The sequence below is a fragment of the Cupressus sempervirens genome, chromosome 6 (assembly GCF_028749045.1).
Source record: "Cupressus sempervirens isolate cs-2001-9-10 chromosome 6, ASM2874904v1, whole genome shotgun sequence".
NCBI lineage: Eukaryota > Viridiplantae > Streptophyta > Pinopsida > Cupressales > Cupressaceae > Cupressus > Cupressus sempervirens.
In genome coordinates this window covers 117031846-117056242 of record NC_143123.1, presented here as the reverse complement: position 1 = coordinate 117056242, position 24397 = coordinate 117031846, and the positions used below count along the sequence as shown (strand labels likewise).

At 35.8% G+C, this 24397-nt stretch overlaps 1 protein-coding gene across 1 annotated transcript in view; it reads left to right on the top strand.

Annotated features, from left to right (window-relative positions):
• LOC149551491 (ubiquitin-like-specific protease 1D) overlaps positions 1-22005 on the top strand; it is a 180226-nt gene extending 158221 nt beyond the window's left edge. Inside the window, exons 12-13 of the mRNA XM_089786986.1 lie at positions 21186-21293; positions 21391-22005. Of these exons, the coding sequence (XP_089643112.1) occupies positions 21186-21293; positions 21391-21492 (210 nt within the window). The 3' untranslated portion in view covers positions 21493-22005. The remainder of the gene's footprint in view (positions 1-21185; positions 21294-21390) is intronic.
• Positions 22006-24397: the final 2392 nt, after the last annotated feature.

The window sequence follows — 24397 nt, the reverse complement described above, 5'->3', positions numbered from 1 at the left end:
TGTTAATCTTTGTCATTACACTCTAAAACGTGTTAGAGAACATTAGAAATGCTATTCTAGAGTCTTAATTAAGCTAGATGCAAGTTATGCAAGTAAGGCAAGACAAATGATTTTTTAAAGAAATTTGTGAATTTGGATTTGCTTGAAAAGAGCTTCGAATCCGCTCCTAATCCACTAGCAATCGCTCTAAATCACTGTCAAACACTTAGTTTCTCCTCCACCCAAGAATCTCAATGCTGCAAAGAAATTATGATTTGCTGTTTTTATGGTCGTGTCTTTTTACTGGCAATTAGCCCTTGAGAACTTAAGTATTTCTCGCCGAGAAGTTCCAATATAGCGCAGAGATTTTGGTGTTTTCTCATCATGATTTTAGCAACTTCTTGTCAAAATCTCACGCTAAAACCTTTAAGTTTTTGTGCCGACTCCAGATTCTCGAGATAAAATGATATATTCTGCGAGAGATCATCGCTATTTTGAACTATGATTACTAATGCATCTACTCCTATTATTATTGCTTCTCATATTGGCAGCACTGCTACACATTGAAAAATTAGAAGTTGGCATACAAGGTTGGGAACAAAAGCTGTTAATGTGGAAAGACTTGCATGATCATTGAATGATGGTTAATGATTATGAAGAAGGCATGGAAGAGAAGCCCAAATTTCTGGATTTGGACAGTTCGAGTTTCTTTCTTCATTCTTCTGAGATTGCAGCCTTGACACATGAATTTAGCAATGAAGAGGAGTCCAACAAGTTTGTCACCTAAGATACAACGACTCAGCATGAAGTTTACAATGGAAGGGTGCTTGTGACCATTGAAGATTTGACACAGAGATATCATAGTGATTGTGAGTCTTATAAGAGTAGTGATGCAACCCATCTTTCTCAAGATATTGCAGCCCTTGGTCAAGATGAAATCGATGATACGAAACCTACAATTGGTGATACACAATGTACAAGCATGAGACATTATAATGTGAATGATACAATCCATCATGAGTCTGATTTGTGTACTTTGGATTAGCTGATATAAAGCATCGCCCAAGGTTGAGTAAAGATTGGTTACCTAGAGCTACCCAAGCAAAGAATCTTGCTAGCCGAGCAGAGGGACAAAGAGCGACACAATCAACTAGATCACACAAGTGAACAAAGGGAATCAGATATTAGATCTTTAATTCTTCCAAGGGAAGAAGAGGACAGCGAAGACATCTTGAAGAGGTATGAGTATAATTCTGATTTTTATGAGCTTGATCAAGAATTCTCTTTCATCTCACCAGTCAAACTTTGAACCTTGGGTTAGGAACATTCAAGTTGTGTGTTAGTATGAATGCTGATGGTATTCCTTTGGGGGAGTATGTTAGCATTGTTGGAGGCATGATTCAATGGTTAAAGTGTTGCATTCATGACAGAGTTTGTCATTGATGTCAACATATGCATTATTATGTGCAGATTACCAAAGTTACAGAGGAAGATTTGTTTGGCGTGATCAATGGTCAATGACTTATGTTTTGCACTCATAGATATATGTTCAGTGATGTGTAAAGATGCAACAGTTAATTGCACATAAGGAAATATGAAGACATGACATAGTTATACTATGTTTTCTGAAGAGAATTTCTAGAAAGCTGTTGTTGGTAAATCAGTTGTATCTTTTGATAGAGATGGAATTTGGTTAAGCGAGCTTGGAAAAAGGTCAGAGACATGTTGAAGATGCTATGGTTGAGATAGTGAAATCAAATATGCAGTTTGAGCCGACTTATTAAGATTGTTCGAAGTATTATTTCATGTGAGCTGACTATTGATGATATCATTAAGGAAAAAGTTTAATTGTGATGTAATGTGTATTGTAATATCTCAAAGATGTCCTGTATCATTATTGTAAATTGGGAAAGCCTTAGGGCCGACTCAATGCTTGTTGTTAGGACTTGGTATAAAGGAAAGGTCATTTATTTGTGGAAAAGTGTAAATGGTGTGGTTTTTGATCAATAAGATCATTGTGCGAACTTGAAGGCGACTATATGTTGATTAGAGAAGAGATTGATGATGATTGATGTATTGTGAACTTCAAAGGAACTGTATTGACATAGGAGTTGTTGTTTAATCAATTCAGAGATCTTGGATATGCTTATTCGGAAGATTGTCTAGCGAATTTTTTGAGGCTATTTGGATAGTAAGTTCAGTTGTCCTCCTTTCAACTCCTAATAGGGTTGGCAGAACACCTTACAAGGTCAAAATCTGCTAACAGGGATTCAAAGTCTTGTAGCAAGGACTCTATGTACTAATTGTATTTCATTGACTCTTAACATCATCTATTCTTTCACAAGGAACTTTTATATTAGTACATCAGCTTGTGGGCATCATTCCTATTAAGGTTTTCCCTCTGATCAAGGGTTTTCCCATATCTGGTGTTATTGTGCATGGTTATCTTTCTATAGTTGTTGCATCTATTGTTTACATGTTTCACAATTAATAACGATGTTGAGAGTTGTTTTAAATGCATAACTAATTCACCCGCACCCCCTACCCCACTTCTCTTGGTTATCTTGGTGGACTTCAATTTCTAACATTGGGATGATCAAGCGTGAAGTTCTAGATGGAGTTGATAAGATATTTGGTTGCATGCATAGTGGACCAGCCACAAAAAGTCTGTCTTTGTTGAGAAATAGAAACATCTCTCATTCACCAATGGACTTGCCACCTCTTACATATGATAGGGAAGTGATATACATAGTGATTTAAGATTCAGTCTTTTTAGATATTACATGGGACTATGAGGGTTAAAGGTTAAGGTACTTTATTGGTTGGATGGATTAAAAAACATTTACTTAGCAAACTTTAACAAGTCGCTTGATCTTAATTAGTTGCTATTATTTCTTCACCCAATACAATAGGTTTCATATTATAGTATGGGATTCAAGTAGTGGTTTTGTACCTATATTGGCTCAATTCTTTACCCACAATAGTACTTATAGGTTTCTTCGTTGTGTGATTTGGTTTGAGGCTCTTCTATATTGGGATTATGGTATTGTGCTTCATAGTCTTGGGTCTTATCATGTTTACATCAGTTTAGAGCAATAGCGATTTGAAGAAGATGCTCCAAGATTTGCTTGGTATCCATGAATTAAATGGTGTATTTGATCCTAATCAAATTTGATTTGGTGATTGCTTGGGGCAAGCAATCTCGGGGTGGGAAGATTTGTAATGTCCTCAATATGGAGCCTAGGGATTAACAAGGGTATACAATAATTAATTAAATAAGAGGCCAAAAAGCTAAAGTCCCATCAAATATTATTTTAATTATTCATGATGGGGCAATGCCTTAAATTCTTATTTTCCAGTGATAGACATGGGGCCATTTTTAACTTATAAATGATTTTACTAGGCAAATTATTCATGGAAGGATTTCTAATAAATGATAAAATTAATGCTCAAGTCAAGTCATGTAAAAGTCAGGATTTATGGAGGAGTTTGCTACATTTTGGAAGGTGGGGCTTTATAAAGGGGATTGAGAGCAATTAGAAGACATCAATTATGCTATTATGCTTTATTTGTGATTCTTATATCTCTATGTAATGTCCCCTTTTTCTGGGACATTATAATTTGGTGTTACCGGCTCACTTTGCCTATGTTTCAATGGTGAAAAGGTTCTTTATAGGGTTCAGTTCGAGGTTTGGCGTAGACATTTCCAGTTTTAGACCCATCAAAGCAGTTTTGGTAGGTTGTTCGGATACTTACTATTTTCAGTAAGTAAACAGAGCTCAGTATTCTTGATATCCCAATGTTGGTTTGGAAGCGTCTCACTGAGAGCCTTCGAATGAGCTATTGCACGTGCTTATCCGAGTTCATTGGATCAGTTATTTTAATGCTTGATGATTAAATGGTTTACTGACTAAGTGACTATTAAAGTTCATTTAACTTGTCACTTTATTTTTTTTTAAGAAGGTATTATGTTCACTTAAGTGACTAAAGGACAAAAAGGTTCTTTATCCCACATTGCTTAAAAGAGCGTGCATCACATTGGGAAAAGTAATAAAGGTACAACAGGCTCCACATGGGAAGTTATGAAGATTATAATATTTAAAACAAATATTAATTTAGGAGCTGGAAACAGTTACTGGTTATCTCTTCGAGGACACAAACCCTTGAAGAAGCTTTTGGAGGTTGGATGCAAACCTAGCCTTCTTACAGGCTTTATCTATATTGCCAATCTGGCTGTTATTTCTGTTTATAAGATTGGATATTCTGGATTGTGGTGTGTTATTGTATTGCTGTTGTTTAATACAATAACGTTATTTAGCAACTATTTGTGTTAATTGTTGTTTTTAAAATGTACTTCTGAATATTGGAGGAAATAAACACAGCTTTTTTGCGTTTTCTTGTATGCATATCTGCTAATTATAAAGTCGATTAACATTCTGGAATTTATATCAAATGTTGGTTTACTGTTCAAATCTAAATTTGTAAGTTTATATCTCAGGTTTTTAGTAAAATATCTGGAAAGGGATATTTCAGAGGTATCAGAGGTGGTCTTCTTGCCAGCTTGTGAAACAATATCCAAGAGCAGATTATTGTTGTTTTTGCAGATTAATTCTCAGATTGTTCAAGTACGGACATTGGGATTCCGAATCACAGTAAGTACTTTACGTGCACAACTTAGAAGTTATTGTCGAACTTATAAGGCATGCGTATGAAGTTGGAAGCCGAGCCATTGGTTTTATGAAAGCAACATTGGAAGGTCTTTTACAGTATAAGCAGGGGAGATCAGATGTAAACACGTCAGGTATTCACATCTGAAGCAAGACAATAGTTTCATTGTTTATTCCTGGTAATGTGTTTTGGAGTGAGTTACGAGTTTGGAAGAAATAAATCCGAAGGCATGTACAGTTGTAATACCATTTTGTGTGAACACATTTTTTGATCTCCATTTTGGAAGGCTTATTATGGGCTGAAAGTAAAAACGTTTAGAATAAGGAGTGAACGAGTTATCTCCAAGTTCCATTGTGGCAGTTGGAAAACGATTGATAGGAAGAGGTTACACGCGGGCAGAATACTAGTGTATATCTCACGGGTTGTGGAAGGATTTGGAGTCCTGCAAACAATAGTGGAAGAGCATTGGAGGGCTGCGACATCATTTGAAATCACAGGTTGAAGTGTGTAGGGAGGGACCACAACTCCAGGCGAGTCTCACGTCAACTTCTGAAACCATAGTAACAGTCGGATATAAGAACATAACCAGCAGAGAGCATGGCAGAGGGCATACGGAAAGACTCGACATTTGTTTTTACATCAGATATCCCAGCGCATAGACACTCCATGGTGAAGCCGACTCCTGATGTAACACTCACTTCACGGGTCGAGCCTAAATCGAAGCCATAGTAGGTTGGATGTGACCCATAGTTGTTGTCTACGTGTATACTGGAGCAGGTCGGGTCTTCAAACGATATTAAGCCTTGCTCGGGTCTGTAATCTCTTAAACCTCCTTGCCTTTGTTTTGGATTTTTCAGCGTGAGTAGGTCTGTATGTAGGTTGACAAGGCACATAGTCACATTGTAATGAATGCTGGGTTGAGTCAATTCGAATTTAATCACAGTATTATTTCATTGGCCAAATCGAGTACTGTGTTGTAGTCATTATTTCCTCAAAAGCTGAGTACTAATTGCATGAATTCTAAGAAACTATGATTTCATGATATCTGTTCGTCATAATACCACATGGTTTAGATTTAAAACAAGTAAATAGAGCTAGCTGAGTTTAGCATAGTAATAGCATAACTTCTCCAAATTGGTAAAAAACTGTTTGACAAAATTCCTCTCAGTTTACATTCAATAGTTTGATTAAAAGAAATTCAAGTTCAGATTATTACAGTGGTATCATAACAAATTTCTGGAAGAGGTAGAAAGACATTGCAAATTTTGATAAAACCTCAGCAGACGATACCCTCTTCAACAGGCTTGAAAACAAAGAGAGCCAAAATAATGTAGATGATGTTTGGAACATTGTGCAAGGGAAACTTACAACAGCTGTGAATGTGATTGAGAAAAATGATAGCTACGGAACTGTGTTCTTGGAACGTGAAAATCCTGGGAATAGTAATATGATAAGTTTGCAAGCTATTAAAAAGGGTCCAAGACTAAGACTTCTCTGGACAACATTGGACCATCTTCACAAAGAGTTGTGTTAGCAGATTGGCAAGGTTCGAGTAAACAGGAAAAAATTAGACCAAGGTGAATGTGTAAGGCTTCTCTTAGATATTTATAATGCTTCAATTGGACTAGTTTATGCACGATGGCTTCAGGAAGGGCATAGAAGGAATGCCTGTATTCTTACCAAGGAAGTAGGTAATATGACTCCTGATGATTTTAAAAGGAATAATCTGATATTGCTAAGAATCAAAAACTTTGGTAAAGAGGGCCTATATACAGACTTGCTATACAACCTACGCTTTGGAAAAAGGAGAGTTGGGAGTTGTTGTTCTTATGACCTTGTAAAACACGGTGTTAATATTCTAGAAGATTTGGTTATTGAATTAGCTGATGGAATTGCAACCTTCTTCTTGGAAGTTATATCCATGGATAGGTCCACTTCAAGTGAGGATGCCATCTAGAGCTTAATGAATACATGTATGTTTGTTTTCATAAGTTTATGATAAGCCTTCTTATCATTTTGGAATCACTGGTATGACTAGTAAATTGTGTGAGGAAAGCTTTCATGATATCGGTTTGACAAGATACCCCAATTTTAAATCAGCACTCCGTGGTCTGAATTAGTAGATTTATTATGGTGGTAATATAACATTCTGAAAGTCAGTATTCAGCTTCAAGGTGCAGTTTGCAAAAGTAAGCCTACAGGTAGAACTTATGAAACAAGATTGGGTCCATCTCAGGCACATGAAAAGCTACATGGTAGAGGAAGTGGGACGAGACTTCCAACTCGATATTGAAATTGAAGTAAGGAGATTGTACGGTGATTATAACAAATTCCCGCCAAAGTGTCAAAAAGATTTTCCTTTCATTGATTATGTGGACCTTTAGCTAGAGCTGCAAAACAAGACGGATACGATAAGGAACAAATGCTATGATTTGGTTCGGGATCTCCTTGCAGAGGATGGTTTTAGAAATCTGCATGAGGATGATATCAATCAAATTGATAATAGTACCAAAAAAGAAGAGCAACCTTTGCATGATAATATGCAAAATACTAATGTTGGCACAAGTATACTAATGGGTAATTGGGAGACAGAAGTAACTTATGGAGCTGTTTACACTGGTCCTCCTGATGAGTATATTGATGACCTAGGCAGAAAAGTTGACCAAACCGCCTACGTTGGCAACTTCCCATCTTGTTTAGACATGGAAAATACCATCATCTTATTTGGTGACATGGAAATTCACTTGGATAAATTTTATGGTGATATTAGGCTGGAAATTATGTCAAGTTTTGGGGAGGAGCAAATGGACTGCAATGTTGGCAAGATAGATGAAATAGCACGCATTGAGTTGGAGGACATATCTGCAAATGTCGTTCCCCTAGGTGATGAAAAATCAGAAAATTCTATGGAGAGCAACCCACTTGTGTTCGAAGGAGATGGTCAAAAACCATTATCGCTCCTTGACTTATTGGATATGCTTTTGGTCAAAGAGGACGAGATTGTCCAAGTGTTGACAAAGATGGATGATTCTGCCAAATTGGTTGAGGATCTCATGTGGAAGATTGTGATAGAAGAGAGACATGGTAATGTATGTGGTGACACAAGTCCTCTCTTACATACTATTTTTGAAACTTTAAAAATGATAAAATATGAGTACTTGCAACTATTAATGGATAGAGATCTAGCAATAAAATTTGGAAGGGAGAAGGAGAGTGAGGTAGATGAGCTATGCCTTCATTGAGCTTAACACATTAATTCATCCACAAAGCTGAAAATCAAACAAGTGGGGCAGCCACTTATGAAGAAGATAACGATGGTTCAAGGGCATGAGAAATCACACAAATCATTGAAAAAATTCATAAAGCAGGTAGATGTGAAGGCAAACAATGTAAATCAATCACGTGTTCCCCGTCGGAGACCTTCTATGATGAGAAAGATTCTATGGATTAGCAAGTTGATGAGTCTAGAAATTTTGATTTTTATGACAGCAGCTGTACATCTTCACATGAGCACATGGTTAGTGATACAACAAGTGAGGATAATTCCGAGATTTCAATTAATGGTGAACCATTCTTTTACAAAGACCTTGACATAAGCGAGAGTACTTATGGTGGGGTAGGAAGTTCAGATTTATCCTTAGCATGCTCTGAGGGATTTTTCAGCTTACCTAGAGATTTATCACCTAGCTCTTATGAGATGGCCATGGCCTACTTGTTGATTAGTGATTTTTGTTGTTGGTATATTTCCGCTATCAGTGATTTGCTTGTGTATGTTGGTAATATATTCACTGATTCTATTTGGCCTTCAAGGGTCAATGAGTTATTTGCAGATGAGTGGGGAGATCACACATTACCCTACATTTCACATGAGGTGTCTACAATCTTTATTCAGCGGGATATTGAAGACAGTGTTAGCACTCATGATGTTGGTGATTCACCAACCACTCTTTCCTTTACCCAAGATCATGTTGATAGGGTAATCGGGGATCCAGGTGTTAATAGTGTCTTACATTTGGTGGATTATGTTGTGTTGTTACACAGTCACATGATTATGATCTGTGTTTTAGCCTTCTGACACATTAGAGTTCCAAAGAGTAGGATTACTCTGTTTTCACCAGGATGATATGATGGAGTCAAATTGGCCAGATCTATCATTGTCATCGATACAAATATTACAGGAGTGGTACAAATATTACAGGAGCTACTCAAGGGTATCTCAGATAGCGCACAAGTTCTCATTTGGGATCTAGGTGGAGCATCCCTATGTATTGCTTTTTATCGAGGAGCTTGTTGGAGAGTTTGGTCACTATCATCTTGGGGTGGATATTGGTATATTGTCAAGCTCCCATGTTCAATTGATAGTAGAGACTTGCAGGGTCACTCATGGAGTGTAGCATTCATTCTGACTGAGGGTTTTGGTACATAGCGCAGCAACACATGGTAGTTGGTGTCACTTAATGGTGAGCCTTGGGATCCTGGCATTCAATTATTTGGCACATCGATTTCTAGCGCAACAACACATGGCAATTGGTGTCACTTAATGGTGAGCCTTGGGATCTTGGCATTCAGTTATTTGGTACATCGATTCCTATTGTACTGTTTCACCATTCCGGATTTCGAAAGATGCATGTTGGGTTACATCAACTGAGGAGCAGAATCTCATTCTCAAGGCGAGTATGGGATCTTGGCATTTAGTTTCTGTAGGTATGAGCAAATTGCTTTGAGGGCAAGCAATCTTTGAGAAGGGAGGCTTTGTAATGTCCCCTTTTTCTAGGACATTATAATTCGGTGCTATCGGCTCACTTCGCCTATGTTTCGAGGGCGAAAAGGTTCTTTACGGGGTTTAGTTCGAGGTTTGGCTTAGACAATTCCAATTTCAGACCCATCAGAGCAATTTTGGTAGGTTGTTCAAATACCTACTATTTTTAGTAAGTAAACAGAGCTCAATATTCTTGATATCCCAATGTTGGTTTGGAAGCGTCTCGTCGAGGGCTTTCCAACGAGCTATTGCACATGCTTATCCGAGTTTGTTTGATCAGTTATTTTAATGTCTGATGATTAAATGGTTTACCGACTAAGTGACTATTAAAGTTCATTTAACTTGTCACTTTATTTATAAAAGAAATGTACTATGTTCACTTAAGTGACTAAAGGATAAAAAAGGTTATTTATCCCACATTGCTTAAAAGAGCGTGCATCACATTGGGAAAAGTGATAAAGGTACAATAGACTCCACATGGGAAGTTATGAAGATTATAATATTTAAAACAAATATTAATCTAGGAACTGGAAACAATTATTGGTTATCTCTTTGAGGACGCAAACCCTTGAAGAAGCTTTTGGAGGTTGGACGCAAACCTAGCCTTCTTACAAGTTTTATCTATATTGCCAATCTGACTGTTATTTTTGTTTATAAGATTGGATTTTTGGATTGTTGCGTTGTATTGTATTGCTGTTGTATAATACAGTAACGTTATTTGGCAACTATTTGTGTTAATTGCTGGTTTAAAAATGTACTTCTAAATATCGGAGGAAATAAACACAACCTTTTTGCATTTTCTTGTATGCATATCTGTTGATTATAAAGTCTACTAACATTCTGGAATTTATATCAAATGTTGGTTTTTTGTTTGGATCTAAATTTGTAAGTTTATATCTCGGGTTTTTAGTAAAATATCTGGAAGGGGATATTTCACTTTAGCACTTAAAATATTCTTTGTGATTACTAGAGAGTTAGCGGACGAAAACCCTGTGAGCAGTAGTTTGGACCATAGTTCCAAGAATCATGACGATTCATGCAATTCACGCGATTCGGTGATTCAATTCAAGCCAAACGATTTTTTGTGAATCGGTGAATCGAATTAGCGATTAAGGGTTTATAAAATAAGTTGCTCACTAAATTTCAAGGGTTTTTTTAATTTGCCGATTCTTGGGCGATTCGATTCCGATTCATGGCTTATTCACGATTCGATTCAGCCTTGCCGATTTCGATCCGATTGCAATTCTTGTTACTTTGGTTTGGACATAGCCCCAAGTCTGCAATGATCTATTGGTTCTATTTAGAAGGTAGTGTAGTAATAATTTGGGATTCATGATTTGGGACTGGTGAGGAAATCTCCTACGGCAAGTATTAAGGCTTTCATTACTGCCCATTTAGATCAAACATAAACTATAAGAGTAGATTATACCGCAAAAGTTGTTTTGGGACTGATTTATATTAGATAACAGAAGTTACCAAATTTATAGACTTGGGCATCATGCAATTAAATGGGTACGCTTTGTATCCATCATTTCAAATAAAAACATTAGTTGGAGTCTCAGTTTGAGAATCATTTACTAGCTCAATTATTTTGTTGCTCTTATAGTATGACATAAATTTTGACGAGTCTATGGAAACCTCATGAATAAATTGTCTTTCTGGGTTTAACTGTGATTTTTTACTAACTATTGACAAAAATCTTAAGCGAGAATATTTCATTGTCGATGGCTAAACTCAATTACATTATAACTTATTTCATTATTTTCTGAACTATGTTAGGCCTCCGAAAAGTAAAGTTTATCTTCTAAACGACAGATGGCAATAACAACTTTGCCAATCAAAACTTTTATCCAAACAATAACTTCAAAAACTGAAATAAACAATAGTTATGCACATGAACACAATGACACAATGATTTACGTGGAAACCCAATGTGGGAGAAAACCATGACAAATAAATGCTTTCTTATATAAATTGTTTTATTACAATGTTTTGTAGGCTATGACTTACTAGAGGCTCCAACCCCTATATTTATGAGCACCCACTCACTGGAAGCTCCAACTTCCACACTTCATAGGCTTCAACCTACAGGAAGCTTCAACTCCCTCTATTATCTTCGTGAGCACCAACCCACTGCACGCAAACTTCTTTTCCACCTTGATGATGTTGCTTACTCAACTGACGATGGAAACTGTGTAGCTCTTACTTTGAAGTTAGTGAACCACTTCTTTACTTTACTCCTCACCCTTCAGTATAACTTCATAAATTTATATCTCAGATAATAATCTGAATGTATCAATACTTTACTTACCTTCACTCAGCAATTTATAAAAATGTCTGAATATATACTTTCCTTTTATATCTTAAATCCTTCTTCTATACTTCTTTAATATAAATATTTGTATTATTTCCTTATTAATCTGTTATTTGCTGCTCACTTCACACGTATATTTCACATTCATTTCTATTATCTTATTGTTTTACCCCTCATCTCATACTTCTCTCACGTTTCTAACATTCTGATTGGTTTCCTTTTATTCTTTTCTTTATTTCTTCTCCCACGTACTTCATTCTCTATTTCTTATAATATCTTCTTTCACGTCATATGCTTATATACCCTTTTTACATCCGATCTTTTCAATTCTCCACAATACTTCTTCACATTCTTATATCAAACTTTTTGGAAATAAGACTTTAATTATTTATATTGTGAACACAAGTGAGTGTGACTTTTCAGATTTAAAAGTCACGTTATTTAGTTGCATCACTTCATTTATTAATTAATAAATTAGCCTTATCTTTTGTGTGATACTTATTAAAATAAACTTCAATAGTTATCCTTATGTGCTGATGACTAACTTCTCCTATTCACGATATTGTTGCCACCATTCCACTTGTTCTGTAATGCCTTGCCCAAAGATCCTTGAAACAAGGATTCAATACAAGCCAAGATAAAAAAATCTTTTTAAACAAGTATGGATGTACTCGACACTCAACATACTAGGATCACGAAGATCACAACAGAAGACTTGACCACAATCCCGGCAACCAACGAATCTCCAAATGCCACTACCTACTTGACACAAATAAAAAAACAAAGACCAAAGACGACAACAGAACGACGAATCTAAGATCTGTTAAAGCATGGAAAATTAAGTAAACCCAAAGGGTACTTAAAACACCAAAAATTGATCCCCAAAAACCAGTGGAGACGCCCCCTATTTTTCGCACGAGGACCAATAGCAGACAGAAATCTCATGCGAGGAAGTGCAGTAAGCCACACGAGAACATATCTTTCGTGTGAGGACGTGAGGAAGTACTTGGCCTAGCAGCCAAAATACCCAAAACTGGTGTGAGGTTTTGCACGAGGAAGTACCGCGAGCTGCACGAGAAAACCCAGCACACCAGGCGAACTTTTGCATGCTCGTGCGAGAAAGCACAATTTTGCGCGAGGATCCAAAACAACAATTCAACAAACATTTAAGTGCAAAGCTAAGAAATGAATTTCCTCCACACCGAGGAGTATCGGATCCACAAATCGAGGCATAGACACTCGAATACTATTATTGCTAGACGGAACTACAACAACCATCTGAAAGATAGCAGTAGAAGAACGTACTGAAAGTAACATCGCAATGAACTAAAACAACCAAACTAAGTGTGCGGTTCCTCCCAACCGTAATAGCATCATGAGACCTCAAAGGTCCTAGCCATTCCTCGGGCGTAACATCCCAAACTACCGACCAAATCGTCAAAGCTGTCTTATGAGAATGTCACTACTAAAACGTACTACAGCATAAGAATAAGGAAATCTAACATGCTAGAAGTATAGCATAAGATAATCTCACAAATCAAACTCATCATGTAAGATATGCTAAATATTATAATATAGGAATGCGTCAATTTAATTAACATCATCTAACATGATATCCAAGCATTCCAATGAAAGCATAACTCACAAGATAACATACTTTGGAACTCGAAGTACCAAGTGAAACACAAGCAACGGTCGTATTGGAATAAAGAACCGTCTCTGTACACCGGTCCCCAGCAGTGGTGAAGGTAGCAGCACCTCCCAACCATGTGGAACTCGTAGGTTCACTCCCACCATGCTGATGAAGATAATGATCCAACCACAAACACACTAAAGCAAACATCCATGGCTATCACTCACGCCAGACAATAATGATGACTAAAGCCAAGACCATGCAACAATGCAAGTACGACAGGTCCTAGTCAAACACTCTATGGGTACTCTTGGTGGAGAGTTGGTAACATGATAACAAACTGTTCCCTTGGGTAATCCCTCGGGAGGCTGACATGCTGCGTTCGCGGCTTAATTGCAAGGACTATGTATCACTAATCGTTCCCCTCAGCACCACCCTCAGGTGGCCGACTTTAGCAGTTTTATCTTATTTAATTCTCTAACAATTAATTATGTTATCACTTATTAGAAACTCCCTAACGCCAACCTGGGCTAGGACACCACAAATGCGTAAGGAGCCCCTCCACCGACCTTACCCTACATACCCATACTCATCACACGATGAGTGCTTGTAGGCATGGATATTCCCAATCCAACCCCAAATGAACATAACTCCACTGAAATACAAACCGGAGATCGGGCCTCACAAGTCACCCGACGAATGCATGTGCACGTGCTCATGTGCGGTGCACCACCATCACGAAGATCAAACACAAGGGCTAAATGAAAGCACAAGCAAAATAAGACTCAATCGAATAACAACTCGGGAGGACGGATGTGGCACACATCTCAATGCAACATAAAATGTGCAACAATGATTTGACTGACATTCTACAAATGATCCCAATCAACGATCAATATCATGCCAAGAAAACCTGAGAAAATTGGGCGACACACAAAACGAGGTAAACACCCCAAAACTGGTAAGACTTTGAAATTAAAACCCATTTGGTCCTTGGGCACAAAAGCCTCAAAAATCCAATAAAATTTGGGTTCGGACACCGTATGCAAAAACGACCAGCATAATAGTGCGAAACCCCAAGCCCTCACCCCAAAAATAAAGAAAATGCTCATACTCGACCAACCGGGCAGAATCAACAAACACAAACAGAGGCAAACACTAGTTCTTAGCCTTCAGACAATCAGCTACCAAAAACAAGTACAAAATCTGAGCTGAAACAAGAAAACGAGAGAGCCCCACCTGACAGCAAAAGGGGCTGAAACGGCAAAAGGGGCTGAAACGGAAATCAACCTGATAAAATAATAAACCCATGAAAGCTGCCGAAAACTACAGCAAAGCAAGGTCTCCCCGAGCTAGATCCAACGAGTTCGTCCTCGCAAAGATCCCACGCCTATAGCTTTCACAACGAACAGAAAACCAATCCTTCAAAAAAGGATTTCAGAAAAAGCTCTCAAATTTCCAAATTACAAAAGTGAGAAGTGAGAAATTAAATTCCTCTTTCCATACTTATTTACTTTTCGAGTGAATAATCGTTTGGGGCAAGTAGCCAGTTAGAGTAGCTGGACTCCGAATCAACTCAAATGAAAACAAGCTATTCCTAGAAATGGGAATTCATCTATGGAAAAGCTGCCATAAATTAAATTCAATAAAATTTAAAGCCCAAAAACCCAAAATCACAAAAATTACCTTAACAACTTTCGCAACAATGCGAACCTCTAAATGCACAGACACGCTCACTGGTCTAGTCACATAATGCAAATGAGTTCAGATTTAATAATCACCAAAAGGTTTAATTAAACAATTAAAATAAGGATATGTCGACCATATAGGGACGACATTGGTAAAATATGAATAGTTGAATCACTATCTCCAGGTGCCACTGCCAGGGATATATATCCTGCACACTAAAACACATGATCAAGTGCAATTGCATATAATATCATAGCCGAAGCAATAAATGCATTAAATACCTAATTTAATCATTTATATAACTCATGTTTGCATAAAGCATAAAGAAGCAAGAATGAAGTAAACATCCATAGCATGAAATCCATCACATAACAGAATCAGAGATATGTCCAAAATACTAGATAACCAGATATCATCATAGACCTACTATCTCAAAATAGCATCAACATGCAGATATGATAAACTGAACAGCATAGCAGTATAGCATCTATGGTACTGAAATCAAAGTATAACATCTAACTCTCAGGTCATCTCAAATGCAAAAATAATAACAAGAGTACCAAGCATCTCTCGAATCAAAATATAACAAGGTTTAGACTGCAAACAGGTGAGGCACTACATGTTCAATAATAGCATAATAAACACTGACCTTCTTCTCTTGTTGGGCCTTCATTTTAATCACAGCCCAGTCATCGTTTGCTTCTAATATTATCTGTCAAACACCATGGATTCATTCCAGTCAATGCAGATCTCAAATTTGAAGTTGTTCTCATAATTCAGCCGCTGCCTTCGTTACGTCAGACAAAATATATATTTGTCCCTTCCATGTCGCCACTAATTAGTACACAACATGGTTGATTCTGCTTTGGTGGCTTCAACGTTTTATATGTATGGGAATTTCCTATGGCATCCCGACTCCTCCATGTTCCAAGTGTAATCGTATTTCTTATTCACCCTTTGACTGCATACATGTGTGCTAGTGTGACTATCGCTGTAGCATATTTTGACTCTTTTAATAATACTCTTGAAAGCTCAACATTCCTCTGTAGTTGACGTGTTTATGATATGTCTTCAGCATTGTAGATTATTTCATGGTTGTCGGTATTTATCAATGGTCTCTTTCTTACCTACGTGGCTCCTTTTGATTTTGTACATAGTTGTCGTTACTTGTTTCCTTATGAGGATATATCACATTGCTGTCGATTTGAGACTTCAGTTTCTGTTTAAAGTGGCTCCCTTAACTTTCAAACGCTTACTTTCTCTATGGTTTGGCACCTTCATTTTGAATACTGCCTTTGTATACTCATCGCTGCTGATTTGGAAACTCACTGTGACTCACCTCTGGCAACACACGATGCCATAGTGTATTGTTGTTATTTAGATATTCAAGTTGCTCTTTCTCAAATACTTATCGCTGCTCCAAATTTGACTATTGCTTGTTTCTTGCCACATAATTTATGGAAACACACCAATATAAAATTCTTTCCAAACTCGTCTATGGAAAGCACACAATAGAATGATTGGTTTGCTGTATGATATGCCCGATACGACATGTATTACTGCTCTGTCATCAATTTATATCAAGCTTCCAAATCATTGTCATTGAACTTCAGTGTGTGTTCTATCAGGTACTTACAACTTTGTAAGTCTTGTCCATTGCTATATCTTCTGTCCTGTATTATTATATATGCACTGTCAGTATCTGTTGCTCTGCTTCAGAATGAATCTGTATGTCACTGCTTCATCTATTGCTGTCTATATGTCAACGGGAGTATGAGAGGTTTCCATAATAGTTTGGGGTTAATAGTTCTGAGTTGGTCATCATTCCTCTATAATATGACAGTACCTCTAGTGGTTATTGGTCATTATAAACATCTATCATATTTGAAAAGACTTAATCTCTGATGGTGTTATAACTTCAACATTTTGGGTTTCTTCCAGCTTAGATTACATATTAAAGATGTCCCTTATCTTAATTGCTTAGCTTGTCAAAGCTATTAAATCTTTTCCAAATGCCAATTACTAATTTTCATATTATTACTTTATATCCATCTCTTTTTTTTTGTTCATCCTTTGACATCAATGACAGTACTTCTATCAGTGTGTGCAGGCATGAGTGAGGCACTATCAGCAACCAAGACTAATTCTTTGTACTGGTCAAAGTCCCATAGTCATGAGCCCTAGAGAGGAGGGAAAGGGTGAACACCACTAGGATCCCAAGTTGTTTTAGCGATTTGTCAATCTTATTCTCCTCTGCTACAACAGTGTCTCTAAGCAACCCAGTATCTTCAAGAAATGTGCTTTTAGTTGTTGGCTATCTTGCAGATGCTAATGGTAAGGTAACTAGCATTGTTGATAAGAGGGTAATCAACAATGGAAACATAGCTGGTAGACACTATATTAACAAAATAGCCTCCTCAATCTTATTCTTGGGTGAAAATTAGATATTAGTGACAAACAATACCTCATTAGTTTTCATATTGACTGATGTAGATGATGAAATTCTATAGGCCCAAATTCCTCAGTACTGTTTTCCCCATTGACAAAAAACATCCTTTTATTTCCATTTCTTTTTCATCGATATTGTTGGTTAATCTTCAATGGATGCATAGCAAATGTCATCGAATAGAATGTTGTGGGTCTCAAAGGGTCAAATTGAGATATTGGCTGAAACCTATCTGTGAAGGGCCTCCCAAAATAAGGCAATAGCATGCTATGTCATATAAAATGCTTTATGTTACTAACTTTCTAGGATAGAAATTCTCAGATTCTCTCTAAAAACAAATGCCCCATCATACACCTTTTCTGTACCCCATCCGATCATAAAATCAATCATCTTGATAGCCACACCCAATGCTTGACTTACATCGGTGACTCTTCATTCTGCAAAGTCCAAAACACATCTCTATTTCACCGTAGCCAAAAAAATCTATGCTCCCAACACCATATCTTGTCACATTGTTGTTGTGTGAGGTCTGACCTGCATATTCTTAGGATAGAGGCCTCCTTGTACCATGGAGCGATTTTCCTGATGATTTACATATAGACACTCCTGTGGAGAGTATTCCAAATATTCCATCCTTCGTAACTGCAATAAACTTATGAGCTTGGCATTATATCTATTGAAGTGTCGTCATATTTTGCTTTAGCAGTACTTCTTGAAGTAATGTGTGGCCTATAATGTTGCCCCATTCTCTTCTTCTAAGTGCATGTCAGCATCCATTGCTGGTAATTTTTCTTGCCAAAAATTGACTAATGGTGGTGCACCGATGAATTTTAATACACAGCACCTTAGAAATAGTTGTGATAATTGTCTATCAATGTGGATATTTGTGAGTTGTAGGATTAGAAGAAATGACGCCACCAAAATTGCAGTCATGTAAAACTTAGAATTGGTATAGTAGAGTGAACACATAAGAAGATAGGGGGCCAGACTTGTATTTTACAATTGTGGATGCATCTCATTATAGGTTGAACACTAGGTAATGGATGAGAAAGTCTTATGGTGAGAAAAGAAGGATGTCTGATGCAAAAGAACCAAGGCAATAGGCTGAGGATAAACCTACATAGGCATCATACTATGGTTGTCACATGGTGTTGTATAATGAAGGATTGATTAAATCAAGGTTGGAGGTCATACATTGGAAATAAATGTTGATGTTGTCTGATGAATGAAAGACGGGATCATTATATAGAGTCTAACGTTTTGGCTTAAGCCTAATGTGCCATGGAATCGATGCCCAACTTTAAAGATTTCCACCTTGTTTTCACGAAGAAAAGTGGTCTGGAAACATCCTCTTGATCATTTTCGATTTCATATCTTACTTCCATTGTAATGAACCCTGCTGGCTCACTCTGAATCTATGCTAAAGAAGTCTCTTTTTTCGTTTTGAAGTTCTATTAAAAAAGACCTGTTTTGAGAATATATGCTTTTTTGGTTTCTCAAATGTAGAGAAGTGCTAAACATGAAATGCAAAAGACATGATAACAATTCAACTCCAACTTGTTTACTATAATTCACTTGCAAATATTTACGATGGCAATGTAGTGTGCAATTAACTGATTATTAAAAGAACTTGGCAAAGAAAGATGATCAACTTGAGTTCTGGAATTTGCCTTCATTGCAAATTCCAACCTTTAATTGTAAACACTGCTTCCAGTAAAATAACTGCAGCCTTCAGATAAGCATCGCCACCATATGTGATTTGATAATTGATTGCAGTTGTAGAAATTCAAACTCTGCTATAGCAGTTCAGATCAAAGCACAATAAAGACTTCCAAATGACATTAGTCCTTGAGAAATCCTGCAGAAAAATTCAGATGCCAATGGAAGCCATCCTTCCTATCTTCAAATTGCAGCAGTAGTAATTAATTTACTCTCAGCAAAATACCTTAAAACTCAGATTGTAATCCAGACCAGTATCAGAAAGACACACAATCCATTGGCAATGAAAGCCAAATCAAACTGCAGATCAGATTGGAAGAAATCCTCAATTTCTCCAAACTCCAATGCCAAACCCTTGAGCTCTTCAAATTTATGAAAATCATGATAAGAAGAAGAGACAATCTTTTGCCAAGCATTCTATTTATGACCTTTAATGCTAAGGCTTCAAGCTCGCACTTTTCACTTAAGAGACTTCCACATTACACTTAAGTTATAATTTTGCATTTGGAAGCATTTTAAAATTTATAATATAATAACTCCTTTACAACTGAATGGCTAGTCTTCTTGTGCTCACTTTTCACTAAAGAACCTTCTTCAACACACCATTCAATTAGAACAATAAATTGATAAAGTTAGTAATTAAGCTAGATTTAATAAATATTCTCCAATATGCATCATACTATCAAAGACCAGTGAAACACTGATATAGTCTAGACCCAAGGGCTAGAGTCTTCTTGTGCACACTTTTCACTAAAGAGCCTTCTTTAACACACTATTCAATTAGAACAATAAACTCATAAAGTTATTAAGTTAGACTTAATAAATAACCTCCAATATGCATCATATTCTCAAAGCTCTATGAATCACTGATAAGTGTCACTACTGCACTACCAAAAATGGAACCCACTCTCCTGAGTAAGTTGCACAAACAAAGACCCTCAAAACCAAGTGTCAGCTCACGAGGGTTGCAATGATGAAATGACATACCCATGCTCCTGGAACCTGCTAAATTGGGGACATTACATCCATTAGCGAGTGTTATGTTTCCACGTCTAAAGGTTCCTTTCTTTTGAGCAAGCCTATAGAGTCCTGTAGAATTTAAAGAGCCCTTATTGAAAGCAGATTGGGATCCAATACTGTATTTCTGCCTTCAACAATTTTTTGACAGGCTGTTTCTTTGAGGCATCCATTCCAAAAGAATGCTGATCTAGAATTAGCTGCAAAAGTTCTACAGCGTGTTTGTGGCTCTTTCATATTTTTATCATTTCACATGACTTAAAAATATCCTCAAGCATTTATGCTGATCCTGAGCTCGTCTATAATCGTCTCCCTCCCCTATTTATTTTGAGAGGGAAACTGCCATATCCTTTTGTTTCTATTCGCATTCCTTATTGCTAACTGGTTGCTCCACTCATTCAAATCTTCCTCTTCAAAAATAAGGAGAGTTCAATTTTTTTGTCAAAAAGAGAATGATAGAATGTTGATAGATGTTACATACTCAAATCTCTTGGTCAACAAGATATATTTGGCATTATGAAAAAAAATGGGCAAAACATTTACAAATTCATCCAATCATACTAATCTGTAGAACAGATTTTGAAAATTTTATTCAATTTTATTTTGAATTTTGAAAAGACTAAAACCAGTTTAAACTGAAGAAAAGTCTTATAAGCTTGTCTGTGAACTGCATAACTGAGTGAAATTTTGATTTCAAAATGTCCACGATAAATGTTGTCTATGTGCGGAATTTTTAATGTGTTTGAAAATTGGAAGAATGTAGGCAATTTGCATTGGTTTAATAAGATAATAAGCTGATCTGCAGTAAGAAATATATTATGCTAGTCAATGATGGTTGAAAAGAGTTTATTAATTCAGGAAAGGCAAGTAAGTGCTTTGTGCAGTTCACTAGAGTGATCAACAAGAGAGAGGTCTCTAAAATAGGTAATAGTTGACCAGTATTCTTTCATGTTCTCAACAGGTGCCTCAGCAGGACAATAGTTACGACTGTGGTTTATTTGTACTCTACTTTATTGAACGCTTTATTAAGGATACCCCTGCAAGGATTAGAAGGGAGGACTTGAATATGGTAGGTAACTATTTATTATTTAAAATAGTATCTTCCATCTCTTCCAAGCTTGTCATATTTTTGTAAGATGGTATGAATTGCATGATTGAATTTGTAGTTTGGAAGAAAGTGGTTCAAACCAGATGAAGCTTCCAGTTTGCGGCACTCTATAAAAGGTTTACTTGGGAAACTTTTTCAACAAATGAGGGATGCAAGATAAGATATTATCAAATAATTGGTTCTCGTCAGCTTCAGTCTCAAGAAAAGTTGATTTTTGTGGGCCCTCTCAATTGTACATAGACGGGGTCTAACTCTTCCATGGATAATGACATTACAACTTGTCAAGGATTAGAAAAATCATCATTTCTTAATTCTTTTTCACGGATGAGTTATTAATGTACAAAATATTGTCACTTCCACTTTCACCTTGTAAATGGAAATCTGAGGATTTTGTTTTTTGCAAAACTAATGCAATCCAATGGACAATTACCCATTAGGAGCAGAACTTTGTAAGTCTATTAAATTTTGACAACGCTAATTCCTTTTGAACATTTGTTAGAACTTATTTGCATTGAAGCAAAATGGGTTACATCTTTAAAATCCTCAAAGTGAAAGTGCATATCTGTTTATGCAAAAGCTGCATTTTACTTTTACATGTAATGATTCTAGATGTATTTTTTAAGACCACAATTAGGATTTCAATGTAAATGAAAAGGTGTTTAGCTTACAAGCCTACACAGCAGTACCATTTCTGCTTTCTGAATATTGTGGCTGTATTAATGTTCATTATTCAAACATTTGCAGTCGACAATCACTTGACTGCTTGACAGCCATCAAAAATGGGTCATGACATATTCTTCAAAGTTCCTCCATTTTCTCAATGCAAAATTTATACAAACATGAATTTCTTAATGAATGGTAAGATGCTCTCTGAGAAATTAATTTCAATCATATTAAAGCTCGAGTTTCGGAAAATTTAGAAAGGCACGATGCTAAGAATGATGCCAAATACAAGGTTTTTTTTTCAATTGAAATTTGGTTATATGGCATGTTATTGAAAATTTTAGGTTTGATTTTTAAGAAGTGAATCCCTAAGGCATGAAAATAGTCAAAATTTATATGTAAGGCTAAATAATATTTTCACAGGAACTTCTATTGAAAGTTAGGCTTTGGTTTTTTCCTTTACTTTTAGTTATAATTGTTTTTGTGTCAGTAGAAGAGAATGTGATATATTGAATGACACACCTCAACAATACGAACCTTCTACTCTACTAAAGTAGCAACTACCACCGTACTAGGCAACACATTGCCATTGAGCTAGTCAACAACACTTCCACCTTACTAGCACCGTCAACCAACACCACCACATGTCACGCTAACTAGCATTGCCAACTAATACTACCACCCAACGCTACCACTCGACACCTTCACTCAACACGCAAAACAATTCCAAACGGTTGTACAACTACATTCCTCGTACGATGATGCCATATATGATCCCTCCAAGAAGCCCGTATGGCAAAGGCGCCGGTGCCGTTTAGCCTTTCCGTCAATGGCCTTCCGTCCGTTTCCCTTCAGTCTGATTCCGTACCAGTCTGAGGTCGTACCTGACAGTAGCAAATCGATGTCAGGGAAAGATATGTTTGCTGCCGTAAAATGTAATTTACCAGGGAAAGATAGGTTTGCTGCCGTAAAATGTAATTTACCGTTTTGTTTGTTTTTATAGTTCTTTATGTAATTTAATGAATATTTTTTTATATAATGTTTTTATAATATAATTGTAATTAATAAGATCAAATAAAAATATTTATATTATTTTTTAATTGAATGTATTCATATTGTAAATTTTAATTTATTCAAAATAAATAAATAAAATTATATTAAATAGTAAATAAAAATTAACTATAATCGTAAGTTTATACCTAATTAGTTTATCATATTTTTTTAATATATATAATATTTCAAAAAAATTATCCTTTTCTTATATATTTTGTTTAACTTTATTCTATATTGAATAACTAGATGGTACAATAAGGAGGTGATCAAGATGTTCACAAATTAACTATTAAAACTATTTCATTTATTTTTTGCATAGTTAAAACATTTTTGGCATGAACAATTATGCTTTGCAACCTTGTTTATTTTAGTTTTGAATTTGATTTTAAAAATACTAATAATTATTTTACTCAGATAGAAATTGTATATAATATTTTTATAATATAATTGTAATTAATACTAATAAAATGATTATTTGATTTGGTCACAAACTAAAAATTTAAATGATTGGAACAAATTATCATTGTCATTAAGAAATTGAAATTAACTAAAAGAAAAAGGTTGTTATTAGTTGTCTGCTTGAAAAATTTGTAACGTCTTGAGATTAATTTAAAAGCAATCAAACAATATAAATTGTAATTTTATTTGGAAAAAATTTTCTATTGAGAAATAATTATTAGTATTTTTAAAGTCAAATTCAAAACTAAAATAAACAAGGTTGCAAAGCAACATAGTTCGTGCCAAAAATGTTTTAACTATGCAAGAAATAAATGAAATTGTTTGAATAGTTAATTTGTGAACATCTTGATCACCTCCTTATTGCACCATCTAGTTATTCAATTTAGAATAAAGTTAAACAAAATATATAAAAAAAGGATAAATTTTATGAAATAATATATATATACTAAAAAAATATATGATAAACTAATTAGATATAAGTTTATTTATTTATTTTGAATAAATTAAAATTTACAATATGAATACATTCAATTAAAAAATAATATAAATATTTTTATTTGATCTTATTAATTACAATTATATTATAAAAACATTATATAAAAAAATATTCATTAAATTACATACTTGTTGGTAAACAGATTTGTCACAGTAGAATTTGCCCAACGGAGTGTGTGGCAAACCGTTCACAACAGTTGGATAGGCCCTTGGTATGCGGCCTTCCTCTGCGTTTAGAGGGGCAGCTCCCTCGTATGATGTACTTTTTAAAAGATTTTCCAATAAAGATTTAAAACTTCAAAGTTCAAGAGAAAGTCATCCAAGATGAATGCACCACACGCCCTCACAACCTTCTTTGGTAAACAAGATTGATAACAAGGGTGATCAAGGACTAC